Source organism: Camelina sativa, chromosome 5, assembly GCF_030686135.1.
Source record: "Camelina sativa cultivar CO46 ecotype springtype chromosome 5, ASM3068613v1".
In the NCBI taxonomy this organism is placed as follows: Eukaryota; Viridiplantae; Streptophyta; class Magnoliopsida; order Brassicales; family Brassicaceae; genus Camelina; species Camelina sativa.
The window spans coordinates 3,416,088-3,427,151 of NC_141884.1; the positions used below are offsets into that span (position 1 = coordinate 3,416,088).

The window sequence follows — 11,064 nt, forward strand, 5'->3', positions numbered from 1 at the left end:
TATAGCCGAAAAAGTTGAATTAATATTGTTGTTGCTAATGCTGTCGATACTTTTGGTTTCATAAAAAATCCTTTATAACGGAAAAAAGGAACACACAACGTGTTTGGCCACGCCGAGGTTAACCCACCAAAAAAGAACTCATGCAAATGTTGAGAAATTTACACAATACAATATTGGCTTTTTTGGAAGGAACAAAATATTGATTGACTACCAAAAAAAACAAAAAAGACCACAATTTTCTTACTGATTTATGCTTTCGCGTGTCACGAAAAAGAGACATGAACCAAACTTTACGCCAAGTACAAAATTAAATCATAGTAATAAAATACCCCAAAAACATCCTCATAATTACGCACCTATTAATCTAAAGTTAAAAAAGAAAATTAGGTTCTTGAGGGAGGATGACTAGACGACCACTGCACCTGCATACCTGTGACGATGTCAGAACCCATAAATTGTAAATCGAATCCAACAAAACACCAAAACATAGTAATCAGACAATTAACATTTTTTGTTTCTTTTACTCCAACTATGTTTAGGAGAAAAATAAACTTTAAACAAAATAATTAAATTAGGTAATACTATTTGTTTCCTACCCAACAGATACGTTGAAACTATTTTAAAAAACGGCAGATGAATCGGACTCATTATAGTAGTAAATAAATGTAATCAAACTAATAAAAGAAAAAATCAAATAAAAAATAAATAAATAAAGAATGATTCATGATAGTGTTGAGAGTATATATAGGAAGTATCAAAAAAAAAAAAAAGGAAAAAAAAAAAAAACACGAAACCACTACTCTCTCCTAAGGAAGCTTCGTGGAAGCTGCAATGGCTACTCTCTTTCTCTTCCCATTTAATACCCTTCCTTCCTCGTTCTTTCCTCTCAAACCAACAAGAATCAAAACTCATCTCTCTTTCTCTATATCTCTCTTCTTTGATAATGAAGCTCGCCGCTAGCCTCAGCCGTATCAGCCCAAAACGTCTCTTCCGTTCCAAATCAAAAGCTTCAGTCTCCAGATCTGAAGATCCTTCTTCCTTCAGCTCAAATGCTTCTTCCTCTTCCTCAGATGGTTCTTACGGAAACCTCATCAAACCTGCAGGTCCAACCGCTACTCCCATAAGTGTTCTCCCTCCTCAAAGCTCCGGAGATTTTTACACTGAGCTTGTCCAAGCGTTTAAACTCATCGACCGTGACGATGACGGTGTTGTTTCTAGAGGAGATCTCGCTGCGCTTCTTAGCAGGTTAAGCCCTGAACCGCCGAGTCAAGAAGAGGTAAGTTTGATGCTTAAAGAAGTCGACGGAGATAACGACGATGGTGGTTGTATCAGCCTTGAAGACCTTGCTAGCCGTGTAGCTGGTACGTCAGGACAAGGATCTGTTGAGACGGAGGAGCTGAGAGAGGTGTTCGAGTACTTTGACGCGGATCGTAACGGGAAAATATCGGCGGAGGAGTTGCATAGAGTCTTTGGTGTGATCGGTGACGAACGGTGCACGTTAGATGAGTGTGTGCGTATGATAGCGACCGTTGATAGAAACGGCGACGGTTTTGTTTGCTTTGAAGACTTTTGCCGCATGATGGAGCTTCAAAGCAGCTCCAGCGATGAAATGATCTGATCATCATCATCATTATCATTAGTATCATTTTGTTTGATTGATGATGGTGACATCACTATATATTGCTCTTTTTATTTTTGTTCTCTTTTTTTCATATAAACATAAAGAAATATATTTATTTAATCTCTATTTTGCGGTGGGGATATTATTAAATTAATTAATTTCGTAACGGCAATTAAGCAAACACTTAAATCGTTCACCCTTGGTTTAATACAATTAATTTAAACCAGACGTCTCTCTAATGTGAACAAATGTTTCTAGTTTCACTCATCCGTTTGTTGAAAGATATGACTTTAGGTGAAAAGACTAGTAAGTAATTATCTACTACTAATAACTTGATGATGCGTTTGAGGTGGCTAAAAATAAGTAGATGAGAAGGAGAAAGACTAGATCAAGGCTAAATATACCAATCAGCTCTCTCTATCTCCAATTATTAAGCATGCATTATCTCTTTCTTAATTACTTTTTTTTTTTGACTAATCGTTTTATCATCTCAATCTAATATTATTGTTCTTCTTGAGATTGAGATGATTAAGGATTCAGAGTGATTCTTGGGGTTATAGTTCGAATTGCTTTAAAATTGAAAGCTAGGAGTCTAGGACCAATCAATCGTCTCACTTTAGAAAATTTCAATATGCTCCATAGAAGATAATATTCTTGGGAAAAAAAAAAAAAAGAATAGAAGATAATATTCTTTTAAGAGTTTTATTCATAATGTTATCACACATTTGATGTAAACTGTTATGACTATTGACTATATACATCATACATGTTTTGGTCGACGTTCTAAATTCTAATTACAGAAATATTTTTGGTCAACAATCTTTTTTCATGTATTAACTACCGAAAACGTTTCACACTTTCTAACGATGTTTGATTGGTGTATAAAGGAAAAAGAATAATGGTAATTAAATTTTGGAGGGACTATGTCCACAACATTTGTCAAGAGCAAGTGCGCCAACCAACTGTACTCCACTCTCGACTCGTGGTCTAGAGTGTATGGAGGAGAGTATGGACCCTCCTCCCCATCTTCAATGTTTCTTCTTCTTTTTCTTTTGGTAAATATGCGAATATATTTTTACCTTTTACAAGCAAATTATTTTACTCTAAATCCTAATAGAATCCGCCGAATTCTAAATTGGAAGTAAACGGAAAAAGATACATGCACCACAAGGTCCAACCAACAATAAAAGCCGAGTCTCTCTCGAATCGTAACCACACACATACGTGTAGAATGTTCGAACCACCACAAGAATTTTTAATTAGTTAGTTAGTAAATGGACTTTATCAATGCATTTAAATTTATAAGAAGCAACGCGTAGAAACATGATTGTGCTTAAAGAATCAAACTCTCTGCCGGAGGAGGTATAAATGCTTTCTATGAATTCTTTAATGTTAGGGACGACAGAAATAATATGAAAGTATAGTTCAATAATACTTTAATTTCTATTATTAAGTTTTTTATGAGATTTCTGTTGATTAGAATAGGGTACAACTCCACATGGCTCTCTTTATTTAGTCAGCGAATGTGTTACTTCATGACATGGAAATGACTCAACGAGATTAACTCTCGGTAAAATGTTTCAATTTTGAATATTCTTATTTCAGTTTTAAATGTTTCAAACAAGAATGATATGGTATTTTAGATTTTGGTTTTGCACTTCTCAATAATAGTGGTGTTTTTGGATCTATCGACATTTATATATGACTTTTTCATATAGCTACAAATTTTGAAAGTTCTTGGGATGCTTCCTCGTCTGCTCACGCATATATAAAATACACACATTTGTATTATTGTATACTTGGCTGCTTGTAATATCTTCCAAGTTCTGAGAGGTGTGAACGTGTTTTGGCATTTTGTTGGATAGAAATAGCCACGAAACATCATCCAGAATGATGATAGGCATGTTCCTTTCAATGTTGTTGCCTAGTTGGTTATCAAACAAAAACAACTGGGATAAAAAGTAAGAACAGTAAAAATTGGAATAGTATTTACAAATCCTCACTAAAACTCCCAAATCATACCAACCATAGTAAAGTATAATTGTGTTGTAAAAAAGAGATGTGTAGAAACATAAGTTAGTGTAATTTTGTACTAGAGTTGGAATTTGGAAACTATTTTGATTGTTGTGTAGTTTACGCGTGCGGTAAAGAGAGAATAGGACAAATGCCGCGTGCGGTATGTGTGTGTGGCTCAGGGAAAGATTAGATCCCCAGGAAAGCTGGAACTACAAAACATAAAACATGAACACGGGTTTTTCTTAACGTCGACACCCTACTGTCATCATCACTTACGGTCCCATACTCTCATTTCTTATCTAACACAACAAATGTATCGGGAACCTACACTAGAGGGAAAAAAGAAAAAGAAAAAAGATAAAAAGGGCTCATTAGAAGTTCTTGATGGGCCTACGGTCAGGCCCATAATTGAAGTCACCTTTTCAATCTCTCACTCAACGCTAAATAAAAATGTTCCTTTTTTTATTTTATTTTTGGGTATCATGATGCTCCTCTTTTTCTTCTTCTTCAGTTACAACGACAACGGAAACTTCGATGAAACGATCGTCGCCGTCGACGTCGTCCATTACGAGTATGATGCGGAGTTCCTCGAATCAGCTGACGGTGACCGAACATCGAAACAGTCGGTCCGGTTTTCTCTACGTGTCACTGGATCCTCGCTCTCAAGGGCGCCGCCATTTGTGCGATTGCATATGGCGAGAGGATTAAGAAAAAAACAAGGGGCCCAAAGTCCAGTAAATATGAAAGGCCCATCAGGATCCAAAGGAAGAATTCAAAACATGTGTTACTACTACTCTCTCTCTGATCATCGCGCCAAACTCAAACGCAAAGAGGCAGTTACAATTTCGAATCTTCTGCTCCTCCTAGATCGATTTGCTTTTCCGAGATGAAGAAGAACCGTGAAATTGAACCATCACTAGGTCTTCCGGCGCCGGAACAAGTAGCGCCACCGCATGAATCATCGACCACCAGTCGCGCTTCGCTTCCCGGCACCACCGCTAGCTCTTCCCTTCTTGAGGAGCTGCTCAATTCGCACTCTTGTTCCTTCTGTTCCGGGATGGAGAATCCTGATTTTGAACCATTAGTAAATCTGCCGGTGCCGGAACAAGTAGCGCCACTGCCTAATTCTTTGATCACCAGTCACGCTTCGCTTCCCGGCACCACCGCGACTGCTCGCTCTTCCCTTCTTAAGGAGTTGCAGGTAACTCCTATGTTCTCAGATCTCTCGCTTTTCTCCGTAGCTTATCCATTCCCCTGGATTGTTTCGAGTTAGTCTGCCTTTTGAATTGCCGGCGAATGTGATTTCCGGCGAGTTGATACACAATTGAGTATCAAATTTGTTTTGCTAGGGTTCATGCTTCTGTTAACTGACTCTTTCGTTCCTTGATTAGTTTGGAATTTTTTTTTGTGCTGATGTAGAACTAATCACAATTGAGTATCAAATTTGTTTTGCTAGGGTTCATGCTTCTGATCTGATTGCTTTCTTTTGATTCCTTCTTCTGATAACTGTCTCTTTCGTTCCTTGATTAGTTCGGAATTTGTTTTTGTGCTGATGTAGAACCTCTGGATCGATATTGGTGAAAGTTACAATGAGAGAGTTAAGATGACGCTAGAACTTGAGCAGGAATGTCTGGATATATACACTAAGAAGGTTGAGGAAACTCGCAAGTACAGAGCTGAGTTACAGCGTTCCTTAGCTGAAGCCGAAGCTGAAGTTACTAGCCTCACATCTGCACTTGGTGTACAAGTCTCGTTTTCATGGGTATGGTACTCTCTTAGCATCACTATCTGTTTCTTTTACAGGGAGCAGATATGGTTTTTCTTATGTATGTTGTTTTGTTTCCTTCTGTTTGAGAAGAAAGCAGGCACTTTAAAACATCGCATCTCCACTATAAAGCCTGTACTGGAAGATCTTCGGATGAAGAAAGATCTAATATGGAAAGAATTCTCTGGAATACTGACTCAAATAGCAGAGATCTCTTCTCACATAGCCGGAAATGATTATCCTGGCAACTCTGGCGAATTGACTCAAATAAATTTGGATGGACTTAGAGCACATCTGCAATATCTTCACAATGAAAAGGTTATCCTATATTTATGTGTACACATTGGTTTGTTGTTTCAAAACGTTTTGTGGTTATGTACTTACCTTTATTTCAATTTCAGGCTGCTCGGCTGCAGAAAGTCAACTCTCATCTCAGTGATATCCATGAGTTGTCAGAGATAATGTCATTTGATTTCCCTGAGGCCTTGATTAAAGTCCATAAAAGCTTGACCGGGGTATCAAAAAGCATCTCTGATGTTACTCTTGCTAGATTGACAAAACTTGTAGAGTCTCAGAAGAAGGAGAAATGTCGGAGGCTGCATCAGGTGATCAATGAATACTTGGGAACTATTTTGACATAGATTTTTGCATTATACTTTAACCATTTGTTATCCTGATAGAGTAGTGCACAGTTTGCTGATTTACACGTTGGGTTGAGAAAGGATATTCACTTTCTCCCATATGTTTGACAAAAGTTAGACATTGTTATCACTTTGCGATCTTTTAGTATTTTGTTTTCTTTTTTAAAATATGTAGTAACATGCAGGTCGGAACAGCAGTCAAGACCTTTGCTGATTTATTGTATATGTATATGATTTCTCATTATAGCATTCAGGATTAGGAGAATCACTTTCTTATTCAGTAGCCTTGTACCATTTTTCACTGGAATGAAGAAATTCTGGAAATCCACAAAAGCAAACCATGGCTAGTTAGGATTGATGATCTATTTTTCTTATTTCTTTACAGTTACGGAATTTGGTAAGAAACATGCATGAGCTGTGGGAACTAATGAAAACCCCTGTGGATGAGAGGAGAAGATTTGACCGTTTGAGTAGTTTACTCTCTCATGCAGCTGATGATGCCTTGGAAAAAGGGTGCCTCGGTCTGGACATTGTTCGGGAGGTAATGCGACTATTTTTCTCCCCTTAGTTACATATCATATTCATCTATTCTGATATGTCCCTGTCAGCGAGTATCTAACTTTTTTCCCAACTCTAATATTTTGTTCGTAGGCTAAAGATGAAGTGGAAAGACTGAATGCCCTGAAGAAAAGCATGGCCATAGACAGGACACGGGTGTCTGATCCAGCAGAGCAGCTACAGCCGGGAAAGCAAGTGATCTTGCAGGTGGAACAGCCAGTTAATCCAGATGCACAAGGAGAAGGCTGCGAAGGGATAGATGAGGCTAACGCGTATGTGTTCCTGGGGCAGGCGCTCAGGCTGATAGAAACTATGAAGGAAATATTACCGAACGATGGTAAAGAAAGGCCTCTAAAAGTTCTTGAAGACTTGGAGAAGCTCTTTGCAAGCTTCTCCACTCTCCCAGAAATAGAGGAACGTATGTCAGCCACTTACGGTGCAGCAGCTGGAGTTGCGGCAAAACATTTCTTTGAGGGCGTTACAAAGTCTGCCGGTGGTCTAGATGTTGGTGCTGATGAGTATAAGAGGTATTCTCTCGAACGTTCTCGGCAAAGAAGAGAGTCAAGAGACAAGGAAGAAAATGAACAGAGGAGAAGCGAGGAGGAAGAAATTGGAATAGTGGAAACTAGTCATAGCTACAGCTAATTTTCTACAAGAGGAAGGAAGAAAGTGAAGAGAGGAAATTTGTTGAGGTAAGAGGTCTCGGTTTGAAAGGCTTTTTTTCAGCTCTAAAATTGATTCGGGTTCATTGGATTATGCTTCCTTCCTCCAACTAGTTGCTTTACAGATGCAGGTATAACAATGAAGAGAGATATATGAAGAGGAGTCAAGATGGAGTTTGATGGAAAACAAAAAGAAAGAAATGAAATTGCAAAGTCTGTCTCCTGCAAGTTCTTGACACAAAATTGTAATGCAACCCAGAGTGTTTCCATATTACAATAACATTTGTCTCAAGAAACTTGTTACTATAGTAATAATAAGCAGACACATTGCAGATTATCATGAATATTGTGGCCTCAGTTGTATTCCAAAAATAATATCTAAGCAAATGTATTCTTGGGTGAGACAGACCCACACAAGTGTTCGACGAAATGCGTAAGTGTGTGTGACATATCATCAATTCAGAGTTCAGACACGACGGCCTTCTCCAACTCTTCCGATCAACAAATGAATCGGAAACCTAACAATTTTCTTCTCAATCCCATCTTCTTTCCAAGAATCAGCAAACTCTCCTTCCATCTCCGCAGTCAAAAGCTCCAAACCTTTCTCCTTAGCCGTCTGATACGCCGAAGATGACCTCAGATAAGTCATATACTCTTCCAACACCATTTCTTTCTCCGTCACAAACTTAACCGGAAGACTTTGACTTCCCGTTGACTCATCTTCATCCACCTTCTCAAACGGAAACTCAATTCCTCTGTACCCATCCTCCACAAGCCGCCTCGCTTTATCCCAATGAGGACCAAGTTCTTCATCGTAAAACCGCTGGAAAACTTTGTCCACGGCGGCGTTAACCTCCGGATTGGTGTAGCACCAGGCAGCGATCACCCCGTTTGGTTTCTTGAGAACGTGTTTCACGTTGCTGTAAAAGTTCGTGAGGTCGAACCAATGAAGGGCTTGTGCGACTGTGACTAAATCGACTGATGATTCTTTTGCCACTAGCTTCTCGATCTCAGATGTTGATGACATCGTCGGTGGAGTCAGTTCGTAACGGACGTTGGCAAGCTTTTCAGCAAATTCAAGTTGCTTTGAACTCGTGTCCGTAGCAATCACCTTCTTGTATATTCCCGCTAGCTGAGTAAGATTAAAATTAGTAACAACGGTCGGAATTGATATTGAATCAAAAGTGTATCAAACACATAACATGATATATATATATAGATAAAAGGTTGAATAAATACAAAAAGAAAATTGAAGACTAATTACATGAAAATTGGAAAATTAAATTACCGATCGTGAGGCCTGGCCGCTACCTGCGCCTACGTCCCAAGCAAGGTCGTGGCACGGTGTTTTCGATGCGATGAATTCGAAGAGTTTGATTGGATAATTTGGTCGGGCTGCTGCGTATTGCTCGGCTTGCTTGATGAATAATTTCGCCATTTTTTTTTTTTTTTGTTTTCCGGATGTTTACTTTGTTTCTTTAAACACGCAAAAGCTTTTTAATCTTTTAACTTTGTGGGTTTGAAGGATTCCATGTATCTATCTATCATACGTTAGAAGGATTCGAGAGGAAGAGGGTCAAACTTGAATTCATCAAATACAGTGACTTTCGCGGGAAGGTCCTATTGTTAATAATATTAGTTTAGATGGGCTTTTATGGACTCTAATTAGCCCAATATTAAAAAAAAACAAATGACCCATTTAATCAGTTTATCAAAGGCATATTGGAGGATATCACTGGAAGGAAGCTCTGGAAGTACCTTTCTAAAATTTCTTGCCACAGAGTATTTTTGTAACTGTAATAAAAAAAATATATATATAATTGAGTGGGTTGTAAAATCGTTTTTCAAAAAGGAGATTAATAATTAATTAAACTGATACTTGAATTAGAATATTGAGAATTCCCTAAAACAGAATTGTAAAAGTAAGGGATCTGGAAATTGGTGAAAAAAGTCTATGAAAGTGACAACCAAATTTAATGGTAAATCTTAATTAAATCATGTCGAATTTTATTTGTCGGGCCATTATTATTTTTACCTTTCTTTGGCCCCTCGATTAAAAAAATAAAGTTAATATAATCACTAACTTGTTTCACCATTGAGAGTCATTGACTCTTTTATTTGATTTTACGTATCGATATATATATATATATATATATATATATATTTTTAGTTCACAAATGCAACATTACTATATATAGTTTAATTTATGCTAACTTTAGTAATTTATAAATTAACTTTATGGAGTTTCTTTTTTTTTTTTTTCCTTGGATTCTAAATTGATCGACACTTTGATAGCATATCGGGAATCAAGAACAACTTTATAACACGTGAACCATATTGTGCAAAGTTATCAAAGTTGAATAATTGTGGTACAACATAAAAACATTTACTATATATATACATACGTACCATATAATTCGGGGTACTGCAATTCAAAATAAATAATAAGAATGCTGTTATGGATTAAGTTTTGATATATGGGAATACTCATTTTCTATCGGTCAAGTGTATTAATATCAGAGAAACCTTTATCTATCTTCTACAACTGATTTGGAATTTATACTATACAGTTGCATATAACACTTTAATTTTTAATAAAGAGTTGCATAGAACACTTTATATACATTATACATGTATTTAATTAGAAACCATTCTGTTCTCTTAATAACAAAATCAAACATAAGAAAAACACTATTGAATTTTTTGTTTTGTTTAATTAAGAAGAACATAATTCTTCTTACCCCAATGTTTGGACATATAATGATTGTAAAGCACTTTCATGCCTCTCAAAGTAGATTACCTATTTCAATTAAATCAATAGATTTCCATTAACTAGTTGTTATTTACATGACATTAATTATTTTATGGCCATTGTGTCTAGTTACTATATAACATTTTATGGCCATTGTGTCTAGTTATTTTTAGTTTCATTTGAAAAGCATATTGATCTATAAGAATGTGTTTCCTTTAGGTAGATATATATCACGTACCAGCAAAAAACATTGTTATTGAGTGGGTATCAATCACACACATAAGTACGTTTTTCTTGTTATGATTTCAAATCAAACAAGTATATGTCTTGTCAAACAAATAATTTGAAGATACGAAATTTGTAAGATAATAAATCTTGGGATGTTGACCCAAAAAAAAAATACAAAAAGGAAAATATTGAAATGTTTTCATTAGAGCGTCACAGCAAAACTTTAGTCGAATCCAAATATTATTTTATGCAATATATATGATGAAAAAATAATTCTACTAGAGTTAACTGAAAATACGACATACAAAAGCATGAATAGACCCTGGGAAGAGCAAAGTCCAATGGTCACAGTCATCAGAGAAAACAGAAAGTTTCAGGTATCTCTTAGCTTAACTCCAACTCCCAAGTTTCAATTGTCACTTTCTCTCTCTCTCTAGCTAGCTCTTTCTTTATCTCCCTATCGTCTGAAACAAAAGGAATTTTCGTGAGGAGCTTTTGGTTCAGCACAAAGGTCTCTCTCTCACTCTCTCTGGTTATATATGCAAAGGCTCACTCACATCATTATTCATTTAATACCACTGCACATAAACATTGAGTGAGAGAGACGCATGAAACGGAGACTGAGACTTAAGCTGTAGTAGGCCTAATCATGTCATGTGGAAGTCAGTGCTTCTACAAATAAATTAGTATTTACATTCTAACCGAATCATTTAGTATAATGCATGTATAACTACTGTTTAATTCAATTAAGAGTGCTCATTTTAATCATAGTTAAGTAGCTAGCTAGCCCGTGAACATGGACGCTTTCAACACATGGTTAA

At 36.7% G+C, this 11,064-nt stretch overlaps 3 protein-coding genes across 3 annotated transcripts; 2 read left to right on the forward strand and 1 right to left on the reverse strand.

Annotated features, from left to right (window-relative positions):
• Nucleotides 1-241: 241 nt before the first annotated feature.
• Nucleotides 242-1,747, forward strand: LOC104785243 (putative calcium-binding protein CML35). The gene has a single exon (XM_010510419.3). The coding sequence runs from the start codon at nt 944-946 to the stop codon at nt 1,616-1,618; it is 675 nt and encodes a 224-aa protein (XP_010508721.1). The 5' UTR covers nt 242-943; the 3' UTR covers nt 1,619-1,747.
• Nucleotides 1,748-3,919: 2,172 nt separating this feature from the next.
• Nucleotides 3,920-7,726, forward strand: LOC104785246 (65-kDa microtubule-associated protein 5-like). Its single transcript, XM_010510422.3, has 7 exons — nt 3,920-4,838; nt 5,196-5,399; nt 5,496-5,720; nt 5,804-6,007; nt 6,429-6,584; nt 6,695-7,293; nt 7,389-7,726. The coding sequence occupies exons 1-6, from the start codon at nt 4,524-4,526 to the stop codon at nt 7,244-7,246; spliced, it is 1,656 nt and encodes a 551-aa protein (XP_010508724.1). The 5' UTR covers nt 3,920-4,523; the 3' UTR covers nt 7,247-7,293; nt 7,389-7,726.
• Nucleotides 7,598-8,852, reverse strand: LOC104785245 (uncharacterized). Its single transcript, XM_010510421.2, has 2 exons — nt 8,552-8,852; nt 7,598-8,395 (listed from the first exon to the last, which is right to left on the reverse strand). Exons 1-2 carry the CDS (start codon nt 8,699-8,701, stop codon nt 7,730-7,732), a joined length of 816 nt encoding a protein of 271 aa, XP_010508723.1. The 5' UTR covers nt 8,702-8,852; the 3' UTR covers nt 7,598-7,729.
• Between the last annotated feature and the right edge of the window lie 2,212 nt (nt 8,853-11,064).